Source organism: Mus musculus, chromosome 2, assembly GCF_000001635.26.
Source record: "Mus musculus strain C57BL/6J chromosome 2, GRCm38.p6 C57BL/6J".
In the NCBI taxonomy this organism is placed as follows: Eukaryota; Metazoa; Chordata; class Mammalia; order Rodentia; family Muridae; genus Mus; species Mus musculus.
Genome location: NC_000068.7, coordinates 112,227,079 through 112,247,325, shown reverse-complemented (window position 1 = coordinate 112,247,325; position 20,247 = coordinate 112,227,079). Strand labels below are relative to the sequence as shown.

Genomic DNA, 20,247 nt, shown 5'->3' with positions numbered 1-20,247 from the left:
TTAGGATGTGCATATTTAGTAGGTGATAACAGGGGGGCAGATACAAAAATCACAGCATGATTTCCATAGAGGAAACACCCCAGTCCGCTTGTGAATGAAAGAATTCAGGTATGGCCAAGAGCAATCTTTGGAGTTTTTTTGGAAATTCCAATGGAAATCTGGCAACCAACCATTCATCTCTTTTCTTCACAACTAATGATTCCACCCTCTGGACCAAGCTTCAGGTTTTTTTTTATTAGATATATATTTATATTTATATATAAAATAGTCTTTTACAAAAAGACCCCACCAAACAAAAAAATGAAAAAAAAAAAAGATAACCAAAAAAAAAAAAAATCAAACAGGAGCAGAGGTGGGGTTGAGGCATAGGGTAGGCCTCTGACGCCGTCCTGAGAGCAGGGCTGGGTTTGAGCTGAGGAAAGTGGGAAGCTGAGGCGCTCAGTCTCCCTTCTGCTTGGGGGCCTGCACAGTCCCGTTGGCCAGGGCAGTGGGGCTGCTGGGGGATGAGGCATTTGGTATCTGGGAGGTGCTTCGAGGCTTGTGTGGGGGGCGTAGGTAGGCGCTGAAAAGCTTGCCGTACAGAGGGTCGTGGAGGGAGAAGTTCTGGAACTGACCTGGACAGGAGGAGTGGGACACGGGAAAGTTATACCACTTGAGAGTGAGGAGGACACCCCTCGCTTCTCTTTTCTCAGAACCCAGCCCTGCTAGTCTGTTTGCCTTCTCAAATATAGCTTGCCTCCTCTCAGAGGTTCTGATCCCTGACACTGGCCACTAGCCCTCTTTCTCAACCCAGCTCAGTGCTCAGACCATATCCTGGTGCTGACCATAACCCCCTCACCCCACCCCCACCCCCACCCCCAGCACCTGCACAGGGCAAAGAAGGCAGTGACTCACAGAGGGAGAGGCCCTGGCTGCATCCAGGCTGGCACAGCTCGGCATGCAAAGTCGTGGCAGCGGGGCGGGGTGAACCCAGCAACAGGTGCAGGATGGTGCTGAAGCCGTCTTTGTACAGCAGCCGGTCAGATCCTTCTGCCTGCTCTTCAGCAAAGAGCTTGAGGGGGGGAGAGATGGGGAAGAGTGGGGGGGGGCATCAAGTTTTCTCCTTCAGACAGTGCCTCACATTGCCCAGGAAGCCGGCCTGATGCACTGCTCTGTTTCTAAGAGTGCTGTACGTAAAGCCTTCTTGAATCTCTAGTACCTGATCTTTCAGGACAAGTGTAAAACAGCTAGCTAGCTTCTGCCTTCTTGTTCCCAGGTAGGCCTTGGTGGGAGATTCTGGACAGAGGCAGTTTTAGGCAGTGTAGCACTGGGGAGGGCCCTGAGCTTGCGTTATTGAAGAGCTAACTGGGAACAGTACAATATTCTGCCCTCTTGGGATGAAGCTGTGGGGTCAAGCATCTCAGCAGCTGTCCCACAGTCCCTCAAAGGTACCTCAAAGGCCAGGCGAGTCAGCTCCTCCAGGCTCCTGCCCCCGTCCAGGGCCGCTAGCGCTAGGGCCACATTTCGGAAGTCAACCAAACCCTTGGCATCCTGGAGGGTGAAAAACCAGAACAATGTGGGGGCTGGGCATCTTCCTCCTGCCCTCTGGCTTCTGTTCAGCAGGCTTAAAGATGATGCTCATGATCACTGTGCTCAGAATGACCGGCAAACTCCCCAGGACTCCTGTGCTGCCTTCCACTATCACTTACTGCCATAAGCTATGCCAAGCTATGCCAAGTGACCAAGTCCTCCCACAGAGATCTAGGAATGTCAGGGGATCCCCCAGGAATTCCAAAGTTACCACCCACTCTGATATACCCAAGGGAGCAATCCCGGTTTCCAACCCCGACAAACTGGTTTTCCTCTGACTCAGCCTATGTGGTAGAACTGGTCGAACAGACTTGGGGGCCACTGACCTAACTTTTTTTTTTTCTTTTTTAAATACTAAAAATCTAAACAGGATAGATGTTATGTCTGTGGGGGATATGTTGGCTGACGGTCTTCCTCAATTTAAGAAATCCAAACAGCTCAAAACTTAAAATTTTTAATTACTTTAAAACTTTTAGCAAGGCGGTGGTGGCGCACGCCTTTGATCCCAGCATTCAGGAGGCAGAGGCTGGGGGATTTCTGAGTTCGAGGCCAGCCTGGTCTACAGAGTGAGTTCCAGGACAGCCAGGGCTACACAGAGAAACCCTGTTTCAAAACCAAAAAAAAAAAAAACCTTTTAGAAAGGTGTAACTACATCACCTAGGCTGGCCTTAAACTTACGATTCCTTGCTTCTGTTCCCTTAGTGTTGAGGGAACACTAAGACCCATTAGCACAGAAAGGGCCCTTGTGAGTGGTATAAAGAGCACCTGCCTAGTATAAAAACTTGAGTGTATTCTTAATACACACAGACAAAAACTAGAATTGTGAATTGACAGTATACTTGGGTTCCATTTCCGGAAATATAGTTTGCCATAAATAATCACTCGGACATCATCCCTGGATCTTGAGCTCCTTGGCTCTGAGGGCAAGCCGTCCATTTTGCCCTGGGTTCTAGTCCATTACCTGCTGGAAGTAGCTGAAGGCACCAGCCACTGTCTGAGGATCCGAGAGCTGTAACTGTTGGGCAAAGGCCTCTTGGCTGATCATTCGACTCCGGCCTGGCTCTGCCCCCATGTCCACAAAGCCAGGGGACAGCCTACGACGGAATCGTTGACAGCAGAGTTGACTCAGTTTCTTTTTGGATACGCCATGCACAGTCTTACCCCCAGCTCTAGGCTCCGGTGCAGGCTCAGCTGCTGTCTGTCCCCTGAGGCCCTGTACTAAGGACGGAGGGTAGCACAGCCCTTCTTCCTCCCTGATTTCCCCTCCCGGGTGCACTGCTTCTTATATCCCCGCCTTCAAGGGTAACTTACCCAGCCTTCTGTAGCACCTTTGCCAGCTCCCAGAGCTGCGGCTCCAACGCTACCTTCAGCTGGCCCACCACAATCACAGGCAAGCTCCCTACAAACTCACATTCAGTGGCTGGAATGCCCAGGGCCCTTCAGGACAAAGAAGGATGGAGATCAAGAGAAGGCGGCAGGAGACCTTCCTGAGGTTTCCTTACACGGTTAGACTGGCACGGTCAGTTTCCTTTGTCTTTTTCTCTCCTTGATCTCGGCTGTCTCCCAGCCCTTCCCCATTATCCCTTATCTTTGCCTCAAAACCTCCCGCACCTCCTCGTGGTTCCTCAGCTCAGCAGAACAGCTCCAGGAAGTACTTCGTTGAACAGCAGGAAGCAACCTGTAATACTCACTGTGCCATGACTCTCTGGACGTTGTTGGCATAAAGGGTGGGGTCCTTACTCTCCTCCAGGCTGGGCTGATAGACAGGGAGGAACTGAAATACAGACACGGCTCTCATCAGGACCTGAAAGCATGCGTGGTCACTACTCTATTTTCCCCAATCCCACTAAGGGGTTTGTACCTCTACATCCACGATGCTGCAGGGCTGAGAGGCGGTGAGCCAGAGAACTTTGAGTCTAAGAGAGGAGAGATGGGTGTTTGCCGCTGTTTAACGATGAGCTAGCTGCTCCTCTTGAGCAAGGCAGTGGGACGTTCTCCCGGTGATGCGGGGGGGGGGGGGGGGGGGGGGAATGGGAACCCTAGCTCCAGTTAGCCAGGAGGCTGTGAGAAGGGCCAGAAAGGTAATGGGCGGGACAAAAGCTGCAGGAAACACTCCAAGGAGAAGCCTGGGCGCTGAGGCAATGGGAAGAGGCATCCCTAGTGGTATGGGTTCTCTAGCAGGGACCACTGAGTTCAGAACCAGCCACGAACTCCCTCCCCTCCCCCAAACCCACAAACAAGAAATACTGGACAGTAAATAAGGAACTGTAATTATAGCAGGAGTGACTTAGGTGGGAGGCCTAGAAACACTGCCAAGTAATGTGGGGAGGTCAGAGGGCAATCTCCGCTGGAGTTCTCTCAGTCCTACACTGTAGGTCATTCACCTCTTTGATTAGAGACTGGATCAGAAATGCTCTGGTGGACCCGACTCCCCACCCTAACCCCTGTGACCCTAGCACTCACACGCCGGGGCCCCTCCATGCCCAGCTGGTGGTGTCCTGTGGGAAAAGCAGAAGGGGCAGAGGTTAGTTCTCTTCCTGGAAACCAGCCAGTCTCCTTCAGCAGACCCCAACCTCACCTCATGCTTCACCCCAGATGCGTATCTTTAACACCCCACCAGCAGTTTCCACTTATGTCCACTCAGGAGGGCTTCCTAATCCCCTGAACCCACCATTTCCTTCTACCCAGACTCACCAGACTGTTGGGGTATCGGATGAGGACGGGCTGCACGGGCACCCCTGCGATGAAGGCTCCTAAATCCCATTTCCACCCCCACCCCCAAGGCAGAAGTTAGTACACGGAGGTAGCTACCTGGCATGAGGGGCTGGGACAAATCCCAAATGCCATGTGGCTTTGCTCTACCAAGAATTTCCTCTCTGACTCACCTTGTCAGAGAGGTGGGAGGCTCCCTGTCACTGTTACCCGGTACCCTTCCCTCTACTTTGTGAGGTACTCCCCCCACACACACCTCACCTCCCACTGTCATTTTACTCACCTGGTTTGAACTTCAGCAGAGCCTTCTTGTTGGAACAGGTGCCTTCAGGAAAAAATAGTACCTGGGTGAAAAAAAGAAAACAAAAACAAAAAACCCAAAGCACAGAGTGAAGTGGGGAGGAAAGAGCAACCGTTGGGCACGTGAGGCAGAGCTTCAAGATATCTTTTACCCACCTGAGGCCACTTGCCTCCTGAAGTAGCCCGCCTTCTGACCTCCTCAACCACTCTGCGCCGAGAGGCGGGGTCATGCCGGGAGACTAGGATGGCTTGATTAAATCGAAGGAGTGCTGGGTTGGGAAGGTTAAGAGGAGGAGTCACTTGGTTCTGACCCTGAGGCACTGACATCTGGCAGCTTCAGTTTCCTCAACAGTGCAAGATATTTCAACCATCCATTTATTGCTACAATCTATGTATGGAGGCTGTCTTTTTAGCACCTTGTCTCTGGCCCCAGCCCTGAGTCTTGAGATCAGGTGACAAATGGAATGATGTTGCCTTACTTTTATCTGCCAACAGACAGGTGCCCCTCCTGACTGTCCTCTCTACACTGGGAGCCAGTGTTTCCATGTCTGATTTTTGGGGTTGCCATTCCTCCCCTATGCGCTCTTGAACTCTCTCACCTCCAATGACAGGCACAGAAAGATTCTCAGCTCGAGACACAACCTTGGGCAGGTCACAGGGTAGCAGGACAATTGGGTCAAAGAAAGTTGAGTGGGGGGCAGCAACCAGGACAGGGGCTTCGAGGCGAGAGGCCCTTTGACCCCGAACACGGATCCGAAGGAAGCCAAGCAGGAAAAATAGCAGGCGGCTCAGACCAAGAACCCCGTTGTGGCATACAGTCCTGCCGAGGTAAGGCTGGGAGTCAGCGGGAGAGGGAGTTGTGACTCTTAATCAACCCTGTCCCCCAACCAGGCTCCTGGGAAAGCAGGACACCCCTCTTTCCCCCTCAAAACACGCTGGTCGTCGAGCTGAAGTACTTTGGACATGTCACTTAGAAGTCAGGTCCTAAGGACCACATCTGGGCTTGGCTGTTAGCTCATGTGACAAGCTCCAGATGCTGGTGTGTGTGTGTGTGTGTGTGTGTGTGTGTGTGTGTGTGTGTGTGTGTGTTGGGGATGAAGCAGAGCATCGAAACCGGTGAGAAATGGTCTTTGGAGTTGGGTCCCACTTACTTCCTCCATCCTGTAATTGGTTCCTGAAGCTGCTCTTCAGTGAGACCTGCTACTTGGAGCCACGCGAAGGGCCAGAGGAGAAAGAGGACAATAAAAGCTAGAAGTACTCGGATTGGGGCCAGCAGTACCCCCAGGAGGCAGAACTGCAGAAGGGCAGGAGAAAATGTCCCTTAGGCCCGGGAAAGGCTCATTTCACAGCTACCGACTCCTATAAGGACTGACCCAGGGGCAACTAGTTAACACCTTGTAGGTGATAGGGGAGAGGCACAGGGGGTCCACATGGGATGAAAATGCTAGTGAGGCCGGGAGGACAAGGGATCAATACCATTAGGTGCCTTGTTTTCTTACTCTCAGGTGACCCCCTCCCCCTACAAAGGTTACTGTCATAACGCATCTGATACTTGGAATGGATGTTAGGATTTAATGGACTGGGAGTGGGTGGCCCAAGCATTTAATCCCAGCACTCAGGAGGTAGAGTCTGGTGGATCTCTGTGAGTTCCAGGCCAGTCTTCTCTACAGAACAAGTTCTAGGACAGCCAGGGCTACACAGGGCAATACCTCCCCACCCCCAAAAGAAAAAAAGAAAAGAGGATTTAATGAGAAAATGCAGGGAAGGTGTCCAGCACTGTGTTTGATGTAGGTTAGAGACAGTTCTTCCCAACATCCCATCCCATTCCATAAATAGCTCCTATGTCAAACAAACCCTGTGCAGGGCTTTCAACACTTTGGGCCCAAGGAGCAGATGGCTGGAAACACAGAGATCCACTTTTCAAACCTCGGGTCAATCAATCCCTAGCCTAGTACTGCAGAACAGCAATCCTTCGGTAACACTCAGCCCTATTCCGCAAGGTAAGGGTTGCCAAGTGCCAGGGTGACTCCAGAGGCTTCCTTAGGATTGAGCAGGTAAATAAACCTAGCCCCCGGGGGCCGACCTCACGGGAGGTGATCACAACAGAAACCTTGGACACTTCCTCCCCACACCACCTCCTGGCTACCCTAGGGTGGTGCGTCCCTCTACTTCCTGTAGCTAACCCACCTCCCAGCCTCCCTGCCCCCACCAGTAGGTGCTGCAGTGACACGGGGGGGGGGGGGTGGTGGTGGCGGAAAGAGGAGGTGTTGGAAGGGCACAAGGACGCAGTCTCTGGGTCCAAACCGTTTAAGTCGAAGCCCCGATCGCTGAGCACGCCCCTGCCCCCACCCTGGGCTTTCCGTAGCCTTCAGCTCCATCCTAGCCCGTCAACCTCCGTAGGATGTAATCCGCATTCCCCAGTGCCCTCCATCTCTCCTATCCTTGGGTCTCCTTCAGTGCTCCCTCTCCCACTCATTTCTTCCTCACTTGTGAGCTCGTCTATCGCCTAAGCTGGAGTCCTCACCAAGGCTCCTCGCCTACCCACCCCCAGCCGCCCCCACGTGCGCGCCCCCTAACTCCCTCCCCACAAGCTTCTCATCCACCTCCTCTGGCACCCCCTTGCCCATCTCATCACTGGGTCTCTCCATTCCAACCAGTCTTCCACACGTCCCCTGCCCACACCTTACCTTAACCCTCTGGAGGCCGGAGAGGTGTAACTCATGCACGAACGGGTTTGGGGACGCAGAGGACCCAGAGGTGGGATCCAGGGGGGCCCAGGCCCCAGGACTTCCCTGGCTCATGGTGGGAGAAGGTCGAGCGAGGGCCGCGACCCCCCGCTCCCGGCCCGGGCCCCGCTCCCGGTCCGGCTCTGCAGAGCAGCGCGGCTCGTGCGGCACTGGCAGCGGCGGCGCTCTGGTCCCAGCCCCGCCTGGTGCCGGCCGAGGGGCGGAGAGCGGCGGCGCCGCCCGGGCCGCTCGCGTTGTCAGGGCGCCGGCCGCGGGGCGGGGCTTGCGGCTCTCCGGCGTCCCCGTTCAGCCGCGTTCTCCGCGGCCCCTCGCGCCATTCGGAGCGTGGCGCCCCGAGGACCTGGCTGCCCCTTTCCCAGGGTCTCCGGCTGGAAGCGGGGCAGAGAGGTGGGCGCGTAGGGGAGCGCCCTGGTCACTTTCCGGATGCTGTGGCCACCCTGCGAGCGCAGACGGGGTGGAGCCCTGTGTCAGGGCAGGTTGCCGAGGCCGGCAGCTGCGGAAGGAGGCTGGGCGCCCCTGGTCCCGCCGCTCCTCGGCCCCACTTTCCCCATCTCCGGGGCGGACCACCGCTTTCCTTCCCGGTCGGCGTGCCGCCATAATGGAGCCCGCGCCCTCTCGCGGCCGTACTGCGCGTCGCAGCTCTTGGCGTCCGAGCGTGCCGGGCTGCGTGGACCACCGTCACCCGCGCGCTTGCATCCCTCGATTCTTAGCGGGTGTACGTCCCCCAGTACGGCAAAGCCCGGCTCGGGAGAGGTAGCAATCTTAGCTTCTCTACTGGTCTCCCTGTGGAATATGGAGGTCACCTAAGTTCCTGTCACCTGCAAAACCCTAATGCTCTAAAAACACACTGTACTACAGCCTAACTGATGGGGCACTGGGGAATTGAGTGGACTTTGAAACCCATAGCTGCTAACACTATCAAATATGTAGTGCACAGGGAAGGAGGTAAGAGTCGTTATTTATGAAAATAAGCTGAGTTCAATTCACCTTGTCTTCCTTCTCTTACTGAAAGGTAAAAACTGAATGGGTGTTGAAGCAAGAAAACGAGGGAAAGAGCTAAGGATGTTTGCCCCCCCCCCCCATACCCTCCCCTCTCTCTTTTATTTTGTTTTTCGAGACAAATTGAGTTGTTCGTTAACTTGGGATATTTTCGGAGCCCAGGATGAAAGTGACGAGGACGTGTAGGTCATAGGACAACTTGCAGGGATGTTCTCTTTTTCTACTTTCTGGGTCTCAAGAATCGAACTCAGGTCATCAGATTTGTTGGCAGTGGCAAACAACTCTATGGGACACTCTATGGGACGGGTCATCCTACAAATCTGATTTGAGAATTTTAAGAAATAAAATCCAGGAGATAGGAGCGGGAGAAAGAGGACATTGCGGGGGGTGGGGGTGGGGTGGGGTGGGGTGGGGTTAGGTAGGGAGCCAGAAGACACTTCTGTCTAGATTCTGCCTCAGCTTCCTACAACTTTATCACTTACACCATTGATTGTATCCACAAGAAAAGGAGCAGCTGGCAGGGTCAGGGGAATAAAAGTAATGCACACTAGTTGAGATTTACATCTGCGACATCTGAAAGTTTGTATGTGGCTCCCCTCCCCCCTTCACGTGTTGAAGTCCTCATTCCCAGGTGATGGTTACTTGGTTAGACCTTGGGGAAATGTGTCTCCTTGTGGCAAAGTACCTGACAAGCAATTTAAGAAAGGCAGGGTTGTGAGTCACAGCGAGGGTTACAGCCTATCATGTCAGGAAAGGCAGGGAGAGGGAGTGTGAGGTGGCTGGTCACACTGAAGCAGAGAGGAAGGAGTGCTAGAGCTCAGCTCAGTTTTAATCCCCTTTTATTTATGGGTCCCAGCCTATGGAATGTTGCTAGCTACTTTCTGGGTGTGTCTTAGCGAACGTTTCTGCAGTTAAACCCTTCTGGAAACACCCTTAGAGACATGCCCAGAGTATGTCTCTATGATGATCTCTAATCCCATTCAAACTGACTTTGAGGACTAAGCGACACTAGCCAAGACCCTTATGATCACAGTATACTTACAAGGGGCGAGGAGGGAGGGGAGGGGGGAGGGGGAGAGGGAGGAGCCTTCTGATAACTCCTGTGTAAAAAGGTTATATGAGCCCATAGCCAGATCCCCTAGTCTTCAAGGCAGGAAGCTGATTTTGCCACACACCAAATCTGTGGACACCTTGGTCTTATACTGTCTAGGCTCTGGAACTGTGAGAGGGATTGGCCTCCTTCCTAGTTTATTATACTTTGTTGCAGCAGTCCATGAAGACTAAGACTTTTATTTTTTCTGTGTGTGTGTGTGTGTGTGTGTGTGTGTGTGAGAGAGAGAGAGAGAGAGAGAGAGAGAGAGAGAGAGAGAGAGAGAGGAGAGAGAGAGAGAGAGAGAGAGAGAGAGGAGGAAGGGGAGGGGGAGAGGAGACTCAGTCAGTCTGTATAGTCCAGGCTGGCCTTGAATTCTTGAATTTGAGACCTGTTTCCCAATTTATCAAATTTCTGGTATGTGTCATCACATCTGGCCTAAAATAGTTTTTTTTTTTTTTTAATATTTATTTATTTATTATATGTAAGTACACTGTAGCTGTCCTCAGACACACCAGAAGAGGGAGTCAGATCTTGTTAGGGATGGTTGTGAGCCACCATGTGGTTGCTGGGATTCGAACTCTGGACCTTCGGAAGAGCAGTCGGGTGCTCTTACCCACTGAGCCATCTCACCAGCCCCTAAAATAGTTTTTTAAAAAAGTTAATCTTAGCGAAGATTCTATTCTATTCTCTCTTACTTAAAAGAAGTCAGGTTTTTGTTTTGTTTTGTTTTGTTTTGTTTGAGACAGGGTTTCTCTGTATAGCCCTGGCTGTCCTGGAACTCACTCTGTAGACCAGGCTGGCCTTGAACTCAGAAATCCACCTGCCTCTGCCTCCCAAGTGCTGGGATTAAAGGTGTGTGCCACCACTGCCCAGCTCCAGAAATCAGGTTTTAGATAACACACATCTTTCAAAGTAGTTCCACTCTTTTTGTTGCTGTTACTTGTTGGAGTCTGGGACTTGCCACACAAACCAGACACCCATCTCAGTTAAATAGGGGTGGTTTATTGAATGCACACCAAAAGACTGAGTCGTTGGGGCCACAGACCAGACTTAGGAGCTGACTGTGGCCTTGGACATCTCTCAGAGCCAGTTTATACAGGCTCAAACCACCGTGAGCTCCTGTCAGGTTCAGAAAGCACAGCCTGTGGTCAGCTCTGACTCAAGCAGCCTTGGCCAGCTACACAGAACAGTTCTCACTGCCCTTCATCCTGATGGGTCCTAAGTGGACCTTATGGTGGTGGAATTTCTTTTTTTTTTTTTTTTTTTTTTTTTTTTAAGATTTATTTATTTATTATATGTAAGTACACTGTAGCTGTCTTCAGACACTCCAGAAGAGGGAGTCAGATCTTGTTACGGATGGTTGTGAGCCACCATGTGGTTGCTGGGATTTGAACTCTGGACCTTCGGAAGAGCAGTCGGGTGCTCTAACCCACTGAGCCATCTCACCAGCCCGGTGGTGGAATTTCTTAAGATTAAAAACAACCTCACAACATAAGAGGGTGTGTCGTCAGCTTGACCCTGCTGTGAGTCAAGCTCTTTTTCTGTCTCAGTAACAATGAAATGACTGGCAGGTATGAAACAAAATGGCTGCAGCTATGCTGGGGGAGCAGGCCTCAACATTATTATTATTATTTTCTTTTCTTTTTTTTTTTTTTTTTTTTTGGTTTTTCGAGACAGGGTTTCTCTGTATAGTCTTGGCTGTCCTGGACCTCACTTTGTAGACCAGGCTGGCCTCGAACTCAGAAATCCGCCTGTCTCTGCCTCCCAAGTGCTGGGATTAAAGGCGTGCTCCACCACCGCCCGGCCATCATCATCATCATCATCATCATTATTGTTGTTGTTGTTATTATTTTAAGATAGGGTTTCTCTGTCATGGAATTCATTCTGTAGACCAAGCTGGCCTCAAACTCCCAGAGATCCACCTGCCTCTGCCTTCATGCTAGGATTAAAGGCATGCACCACCACCATCCAGCCTAATTCCACTGTTTTTATAATCTCATTTTTTTGAGTTAAAGCAGTTCACAAATGCATAAACATCATTTGATTTTTATAGCCTTACTATTATTTTTGGATTTTTATAAAATTTTTATTCTACATGAATTCATTTTTGCCTGCATATATGTGAGTGGACCGTGTGCGTGCTTGGTGCCTGAGGAGGTAGGGAGAGGCATCAGGTTCCCCAGAGCTGGATTTCTGGGTGGGTGGGAATCACCACATGGGTGTTGGTAACTGAGCCTGAGTCCTCTCCAAGAGCAGCAAGGGTTTTTAATCATTGATCCCTCTCTCCAGCCCTCTGCACTTAATCTTTTAAACATAAACTAGCCAGTTCAGGAAGCTTTATTAAACTTGAGAATCCCCTTCATAGAGCACATATATTAATATACAAATTACTCTAAAAATTAAGCATACATGCAGTTAACTTTCAATGATATACAGTTTGGCTATGTGTCCATCTACAAACAAACAAACAAACCACAAAACAACAACAAACAGATCAATTCTCCCAGGGCCTATGATCACTCCTAGGTGTAGGTTTCTGACCAGAGTTCTAGTGCTAGGCATGTATTCCCCACCAGAGAGGACTACAAATCCAATCGGAATACAGTCAGTTGTCCCTCACACAGGCATGCCACCACTATTGTATCAGTGCACAGGGTTCATGACTAGGTAAGACCATGGAAACATTTCCTTCCCCCAGCAGCCCATTCCACACACTCTAGCACTGTGAATGAACACTGCCAGCAGGTAGTGAGTTTCCAACTCAGTTTTCGTATGGTTCAAGTGTTCGATGTCTTCCTTCCATAATAAGGTCTTAATGATTTTTGGGAAATAGCATCATTCACCCATGTGTGGTGCTTCTATTCCAACTCCCAACTCTTGCTTTTTTTTTTTTTTTTTCTTTTGAGACAGTGTTTCTCTATGTAGCCCTGGATGTCCTGCAGACCAGGCTGGCCTTGACTTCACAGAGATCCACCTGCCTCTGCCTCCCAAGTGCTTGCGCCACTACCGCTCAAACTCTTTTTGTTAAAGCATGTTTATTTCAGTTAGCTTACAAAGTAGCAGGTTTCTTTTATATATATATATATATATATATATATATATATTTTTTTTTTTTTTTTTAATTGGACATTTTCTTTATTTACATTTCAAGTGTTATCCCTGTTTCTGGTTTCCCCTCCAAAAACATTATCCCCCTATCCCTTTCCTCTTCCCCCTCCCCCTGCTCACCAACCCACCCACTCCTGCTTCCTGGCCCTGGCATTCCCCCACACTGGGGCATAGAGCCTTCACAGGACCAAGGGCCTCTCCTCTCATTGATATCTAACTAGGCCATATGCAGGTTTCTTAGTGACTTTCAGACATCCTTAGTTTTGGTTAGTCTTCCCTTCCCTCCCTTGTAGGTTTAATGATATTGTGCACCCATGGAGGACTGAAATGCTGATTTCTCTGTCCCACTATCTGGTGTCAGTCAGTACAGGCATTGTAATGCTTATGTTAAGAATCTCCTATCTTAAATTCGTGTAAACAGTGCTCACCATTGATTCTGTGCCTTGTCAATAAATGCTGGAAAAGCCAATAATTAGACAATAGAGAGAACAGGGTGGGACGTCCATGAGGAGAAAAGATTCTGGGAGAGGTTGAGCTGGAGAGAGGCAGCCAGGAGGAGGGAGAAAGGAGATGTCATGAGAGTTCAGCTGGAGCGTAGAAGGACATAAAGACAAGTATTATGGGAATATTGGCTGGCAGGTAACAAGATTAGATTAGAGGATTAGAACAGATTTATAATGCTTAGTTATTATGCTTTTAAGTTGTAAATAAATCTTAATCTCTCTACATTGTTATTGGAGGACTAGCTAGGATAAGGAGAAACAGCTACAGTGTTAATTTATTCATACATTTATAATAATGTACCTTGTTTCACTCCATCTTTTGCCCATCTTTTGTCTCCATTCCCGTTTAATCTCTCTGAAAATTCAGTGAGAAGGAGAGAAAGACAAAAAAGAGAATGGATACCTTAAGGGAGCATAGGCCTTTATTTTGGGGGACCCACCCCCAAGAGTTCAAGTCTCTGTAAGAATCAGAATCTGCTGTCAACTACAAGCTGGCCCCATAGTTGGCCATTGCTACAAGTGCCCAGTTAGTAGGTTAAAGAATATTAGATGGTGGATGTTCATCTTTCCTGATTGGCTGTTACTTGGGGTCCATGCAACAGAGCAATAAAGAATCTAGACAAGCAAGTTGGTTTACTTCTGGAAACCCAATTGTTGTAGTTACTGGAGTTCACACAGGTCAACCACAATGGAGGAGTTTGCCAAATGGTGTGTCCCTGTCTAAAGTTCCCATACTGTGTAGTTCTTACCCTCCCTTTCACTAAAGTTCCCATACTGTGTAGTTCTTACCCTCCCTTTCAAATCATTTGTGTTTTGCTAGTCTCCTCTCAGCCTATTATCTCGTGGCACTTTCCTTGCTTTCTAGTCTACAAATTTATTTTTTAAAATGTTAATATGGTGACCTCTTTGCTAACTTGCATGAAACACCTTATCAAGCAATGACTAGAGATTCATTATTTCTTACTCCAAGTAGCTGTTACAACATTTAAAATCTGAATGAAGAAAGTATTTTTTTAATGCAGAGATAAAAACTGAAATACGTGTGTGTGTGTGTGTGTGTGTATCTACCTACCTATGAATTTTTTCTGGTTATTTGCTTGCTTGCTTGTTTGTTTAAGACAGAGTTTCTCTGTGTGTAGCCATAGCTATCCTGGAACTCACTAGTAGACTAGGTTGGCTTTAAACTCACAGAGATCCACTTGCCTCTGCCTCCCAAGTGCTGGAATTAAAGGTGTGCACCCCACCCCCACTGCTACCCAGTGCATCTTTATTATTACATGTAATATTTTAAAGTAAAAGAATCTATTAAAACAAAACCAGAAGGGAAGTGGTTTTAGCTTAGTGTTAGAACACTTGCCTAACATGTTGGGAGGAGGAAGGGAAAGATGAGGAGGAAGAGGAAGCAAAAAGCATTATTTAACACAGTGTCTATTTCTACTGCTATGATGAAACATCATGACCAAAAGAAACTTGGGGTGGGAAGAATATTTCAACTTACAGTTTCACAACACATTCTCTCACTGAGGGAAACCAGGGCAGGAACTCAAGGAGGCAGAAACTGAAGCCCTGGAGCACCCGTGCTCCTCACAGGCTTACTTCTCATGGATTGCTCAGCCTTCCTTCCTTCCTTCCTTCCTTCCTTCCTTCCTTCCTTCCTTCCTTCCTTCCTTCCTTCCTTCCTTTCTTTTTTTCTTTCTTTCTTTCTTTCTTTCTTTCTTTCTTTCTTTCTTTCTTTCTTTCTTTCTTTCTTTCTTTCTTTCTTTCTTAATAGCCCACAGGGCCACTAGCCCACAGTGGCACTGCCCACAGCAATCTGGACTGTTCCCCATGAGTTATCAATTGAGAAAATGTACCACAGGTTTACCCATAGGCCAATCTGGTGGCAGCATGTTCTCACTTGAGAACTTTATCAAATGAACCTATCTTCTGTCAAGCTGACATAAAACTGTAGCACACATGGACTAACGTAATGAAATATTTAGTAGAGGAGAGAGGTTGGGCTCAAATGTCAATACAAGAAGGAAGAATGGACATTTATAACCAAGAAGTGGCTTAGAGGACAGTGGATAAGACTGAGAGGAAGCATCAGGCTAAGGAGTTCTGGCTAAAGAACTGATTGCGCTGGATACTTTTATGTCAACTTGACACAAGCTAAAGTCATCTGAAACGAGGGGACCTCAATTAGCAGGCAAGCCTGTAGGGAATTTTCTCAGTGATTTCTCTGGGAGGGCCCAGCTTGTCGTGGGTGATGCCATTTTGGGGTTGGTGGTCCTGGGGTCTATAAGAAAGCAGTATTAGCAAGCCAGTAAGCAGTACCCCTCTATGGCCTCTGCATCAGCTCCTGCCTCTGGATTTCTGCCCTGTTTGAATTCCTGTCCCGACTTCTTTTAATGATGAGCCATGATACAGAAGTGTAAGTCAAATAAACCCTTTCCTCTCCAACTTGCTTTTGGTCATGGTGTTTCATCATAGCAATAGTAATCCTAACTAAGACATTGATCTAAAGGATGTTTGCTGAAGGCAGGCCATAGTGGAGGCCAATGAATGTGATCAGATATCAAGGCTGGGAGAGTATTGCCTTTCCATAAGTAGTGAAGACCCACAAACTGCTTGCAACTAATTGCAAGGCTGAAGATAGGCCAACGGCAGGGGCTCCATACTGCCTACAAAATGAAGAGATAAACTGATGTCAGTAAATAGAATTGACTCCTTTTTTCTGGTCCAAAGCCTCTAGCCTCATAAAAATGATACCCTTCTTTTTCACAGTTTCCGAAGGACAGAAGTGCAGACATGCTTAGTGCAGGTTACATGCCTCTGTGCAGGTTGAATCAAGGCATTAGCCAAACGACTGCCCATTCTCAGCCTTTGAGGTTGCCACACATGCACTGTGTCACAAATTCTCTTCTATACTATGTTCTGTGTGTATCATCTGTATTCTTTTTTTTTAAAATTTATTTAATGTATGAGTGCTATATCTGCCTGTAAACCTGCATGCCAGAAGAGGGCATCAGAACTCATTACAGATGGTTGTAAGCCACCATGTGGTTGTTGGGTATTGAACTCAGAACCTGTGGAAGAGCAACCACTGCTCTTAATCTATGAGCCATCTCTCCACTCACCCCCTCCCCCAATCCGTATTCTTTCTATGGAGATCACAAGGATCCCTGAGCTGAGGATAGACCAGAGCGAGATGCCAGGAACATTGGCACTAAGACCTAGCTTCAGTCTGAACTCATCAGGAAGACTTTAGATAAAGGTCCTGCATACTAAGAGATAGGAATCACAGTGTTGTCAAAGAGTATTACCATTACATTCTGAGTCAGTGTAATTTAGAGCTCAAGATGAATGCTGTTCTCACAGCATGGAAAAAGATATTTATTTCTCCTGAGTAAAAGTAAGAATGCTCTCTTGTTCTTTTTAAAAGAACATCTCAAGTTCCTGATTATTTGAGCTATACAAAATGCTTAAAACATAACAAAGAGAACAATTAAGTTGGTCGTGATGACTCATGATGAACTTTCCCAAAGAGCGTCATTTACATGTGATCCTGCCCAGGGAGTACAAGTTTATAAACACACTGGAGTAGTTGTGGGTGAGAAAAGCCCATGGTCAAAGACAGGAGAAAGCAAGTGATGGCAGGAACCAGCACACGTGTGGCCAGGCTGTCAGGAGAACTGCAGGGGACAAGGCTGGGGAGGTGCATTGGAGATCTTATGCTTAGTCAGGTTTGTATTCCTGTACAAAACATCATGACCAAGAAGCAAGTTGGGGAGGAAAGGGTTTATACTTCCACATTGCCACACCACCTGTCCTGTCAGGATAGGAACTCACACAGGACAGGAATTTAGAAGCAAGAGCTGATGCAGAGGCCATGGAGGGTGCTGCTTACTGGCTTGCTTTCCCTGGCATGTTCAGCTTTCTTTCTTATAGAACCCAGGACTACCAGCCCAGGGATGGCACTGCCCACGATGGGCTGCCCCCCCCCCCCCAGCCCCATTTGATCACTAATTGAGAAAATGCGTTATAGCTGGATCTCATGGAGGCATTTTCTCAGGGGAGGCTCCTTTCTCTGTGATAACTCCAGCTTGTGTCAAGTTGACACAGAAAACCAGTCAGTACATTGTGTAGCTTTAGAAACATTCCATTTAAAAAAAAAAAAACTCATTCCTACCTATAGACAAAGAATAAGCAGAGATCAGAGAGACGGCATATTCAGTGGAGTCTGTAATTGTGTAGGATCTGCCGAATTGGGGAGAAATTGCCTCTGAAGTTTGGGGGGGGATCACAGTGATCCAGGGAAGAGTTTCTGAAAAGGGGGACTAAGACTTGAGAATGTGGGGATGAAAGGAAAGAGAACACATTCAGGAAATATTTCTCATACCTACTTGAGAGGGCTTTGGGGACTGCTTAAATTTACTGGTTTGAGAGAATAGAGGAGGGGATACAGTCAAAAGTTGCAAAGTGTTTAAAATAGAGATTCCTTTTGAAGCTAAAAAAATTTTAAGCTGGGAAAATGGTCCATGCCTTATATGCTGAGCTCCTTCAGAAGGAGAGGGTCACTTGAGCCCAGGACTTAGAGACTAGCCTGTATAACATAGTAAGACTCCCTCTTGCTATGTATAGGTGATACACACCTATAATCCCAGCTCTCAGAGACAGAGGCAGAGTATTATTGAAAGTTTGAGGTCAACTTGGGCTAAGTAACAAGTTATAAATCAGCTAGGACCACACAGTAAGACCCAAACAAAATAAACTGCTGTTCCCTGTGCGCCCCCCCCCCCCCCCAGTGGTGGGTTGAATAGTCCTTGTAGGCTATGTTTGTATCCTTGGTCCCCAGTTGGTAGAACTTTTTGGGAAGAGTTAGGAGGTGTGGCTTTATTGAAGGCAGTGTGTCAATGTGGGGCAGGCCATTCCCAGTGTGACTATCAGTCTCCTACTTATGGATCAAGATGTTGGCTCTCAGCTGTTTCTGCTGCCACATCTTTGCATTACTATCATGCAGCTAGCAGGGGTGTGGGGGTGGGGATGGGAGCAGGGGGTAGGGAGGTGAGAATCTCTAGGAAGTCCCAGAGATCTGGAAAATGGGAGGTTCCCAGGAGTCAATGTGAGTGGCCTTAGCTAAGATGCCTAGCGTGGACATGGAACCTGAAGAGGCCACCTCCTGTTGCTAGGCAGGACCTCCAGTGGAGGGATAAGGACACCAACCCACCCAAAAAACTTCTGACTCAAAATTTGTCCTGTTTAAAAGAAATGCAGGGATGGAGCAGAGACTGAAGGAAAGGCCAACCAATAACTGACCCAACTTGAGACCCATCCCATGGGCAAGCACCAACCCCTAACATTATTAATGATACTCTGTTATGCTTCCAGACAGGAGCCTAGCAGGACTGTGTTGCTCTACCCAGCAGTGGACTGAAACAGATGCAGATATCCACAGCAAACATTAGATGGAGGTCAGAGACTCTTATGGAAGAGTTTGGGGAAGGACTGAAGGCCCTGAAGGGGATGGAAACGCCACAGGAAGACCAACAGAGTCACCAACTGGACCCCTGGGAGCTCTGAGTCTGAGCCACCAACCAAAGAACACACATGAGCTGGAATGAGGCCCTGGCACATATGTAGCCACTCAGTCTTCATGGCTGTCTTGTCTGGGCTCAGTGGGAGAGGATGTGCCTAATCTGGTAGAGATTTGATATGCCAGTGTTGGAAATAACAGGGGTGGGGGTGGTGGGGGGTGGGTAGGGCTCACCCTCTCAGAGGAGAAGGGTAGGGAGTCAGGGGGAGGGGCTTTTTGAGGGAGGGACCAGGACAGGGTACAGCATTTGGGATATAAATAAATAAACCCATTTTTTAAAAAAAGAGCTCCATCTGGGCAGTGGTGGCGCACACCTTTAATCCCAGCACTTGGGAGGCTGAGACAGGCGGATTTCTGAGTTCGAGACCAGGCTGGTCTACAAAGTGAGTTCCAGGACAGCCAGGACTATACAAAAAAAAAAACAAAACCAACCCTGTCTTGAAAAAAATCAAAATAAATAAATAAAAAATAAAATAAATTAAAAAAAGAGCTCCTTTCAATTGCTTCTTGTCTAGACTGGGGAGAGGTTGTCACAGAAGCCTTCAGTGTCTCTCATTCTCAACTGTGAGTCTAAACTCATTGATACCACTGCAAAATGAGCTTTCTTGCAGGTAACAGTCAGCGGCAGCATGGATCATGAACTTCTACATGACCTTATGGTGTCCATGGTTCATGCTGTGACCAGAGGCCATGTTGATGGTCTGTGCTGTCACTGGAGGCCACATGGATGCCTGTGGTCTGTGTCACCACTGAAGGCCATGTGCACATCTGTGGTCTGCACTGCTGCCTGAAGCCATGATGATATCCACAGCCCATGTCACTAGAAGACACATTGGTGTTTGTTGCCTGCTCTGCTGTGGGCTTTGATGGTGCCTGTGATGCAGCTAAGGGCTGGGTTGATGTCTATGGTTTGTACTTCCACTGAAATCAGGCTGAAGTCCCTAGTCCATGCTGATGCTGGGGCCTGTGTGGATGTCTGTGGTCCAAGCTGTTTCCAGAAACCACATGGATGCTGCTTTGTAACAGCCCAAAAAATAAAATAATTAAAAGGAGAAAGGGAAGGAGCAAAGGAAGAAGGGAGGTAGGGAAGGAAGAGAGAGAGAGAGAGAGAGAGAACGAATTTTAATACTGGGTTAGGTAAACTTAAGTGAAAGCCCCCTTTCCCTTCTTTGGGTGGTGGCCGCTGGGCAGGAACAGGGGACCAGGGAAAGAAGGAGAACAAATATAAGGAAAATATGATGGCCTGCATATATGAAAAGATAAATCTGCCTTTTTTCCCCATTACTAACACAAGTTAATGACAAAATATAATCTCAAGATCAGGGAAGAAGAAACGATTTTGGAGAAGTCTATGTGTGTGTGTCTTAGTTAGGGTTTTACTGCTGTGAACAGACATCATGGCCAAGGCAAGTCTTTTTTTTTTTTAATTACGTATTTTCATCAATTACATTTCCAATGCTATCCCAAAAGTCGTCCCCCCCCTCCCCCCGCACTCCCCTACCCACCCATTCCCATTTTTTGGCCCTGGCGTTCCCCTGTACTGGGGCATATACAGTTTGCCTGTCCAATGGGCCTCTCTTTCCAGTGATGGCCGACTAGGCTATCTTTTGATACATATTCAGCTAGAGTCAAGAGCTCTGG

General features: G+C 48.4%; 2 protein-coding genes across 2 annotated transcripts; one reads left to right on the top strand and one right to left on the bottom strand.

Moving 5' to 3' along the window:
* Window positions 1–214: 214 nt before the first annotated feature.
* Lpcat4 (lysophosphatidylcholine acyltransferase 4) lies at window positions 215–7,485 on the bottom strand. The gene is made up of 14 exons (NM_207206.2): window positions 7,269–7,485; window positions 5,733–5,875; window positions 5,181–5,401; window positions 4,738–4,850; window positions 4,565–4,625; window positions 4,264–4,322; window positions 4,033–4,067; window positions 3,431–3,485; window positions 3,261–3,343; window positions 2,881–3,006; window positions 2,531–2,663; window positions 1,432–1,530; window positions 895–1,051; window positions 215–614 (listed from the first exon to the last, which is right to left on the bottom strand). Exons 1-14 carry the CDS (start codon window positions 7,380–7,382, stop codon window positions 439–441), a joined length of 1,575 nt encoding a protein of 524 aa, NP_997089.1. The 5' UTR covers window positions 7,383–7,485; the 3' UTR covers window positions 215–438.
* Gm52523 (predicted gene, 52523) lies at window positions 7,263–18,503 on the top strand. The gene is made up of 2 exons (XM_030252294.1): window positions 7,263–8,081; window positions 18,402–18,503. The coding sequence occupies exons 1-2, from the start codon at window positions 7,381–7,383 to the stop codon at window positions 18,445–18,447; spliced, it is 747 nt and encodes a 248-aa protein (XP_030108154.1). The 5' UTR covers window positions 7,263–7,380; the 3' UTR covers window positions 18,448–18,503.
* Window positions 18,504–20,247: the final 1,744 nt, after the last annotated feature.

Bases quoted from the DNA above. Each gene is read 5' to 3' on its own strand.
- Gm52523 (XM_030252294.1), top strand. From the start codon at position 7,381: ATGGTGGGAGAAGGTCGAGCGAGGGCCGCGACCCCCCGCTCCCGGCCC. The intron at 8,082-18,401 runs GTAGCAATCTTA...TTATGCTTCCAG, and splicing joins CAAAGCCCGGCTCGGGAGAG to ACAGGAGCCTAGCAGGACTG.
- Lpcat4 (NM_207206.2), bottom strand. From the start codon at position 7,382: ATGAGCCAGGGAAGTCCTGGGGCCTGGGCCCCCCTGGATCCCACCTCT. The intron at 5,876-7,268 runs GTAAGGTGTGGG...GCCCTTCTGCAG, and splicing joins CCGGCCTCCAGAGGGTTAAG to TTCTGCCTCCTGGGGGTACT. The intron at 1,052-1,431 runs GTACCTTTGAGG...CCCCCCCTCAAG, and splicing joins TGACTCGCCTGGCCTTTGAG to CTCTTTGCTGAAGAGCAGGC.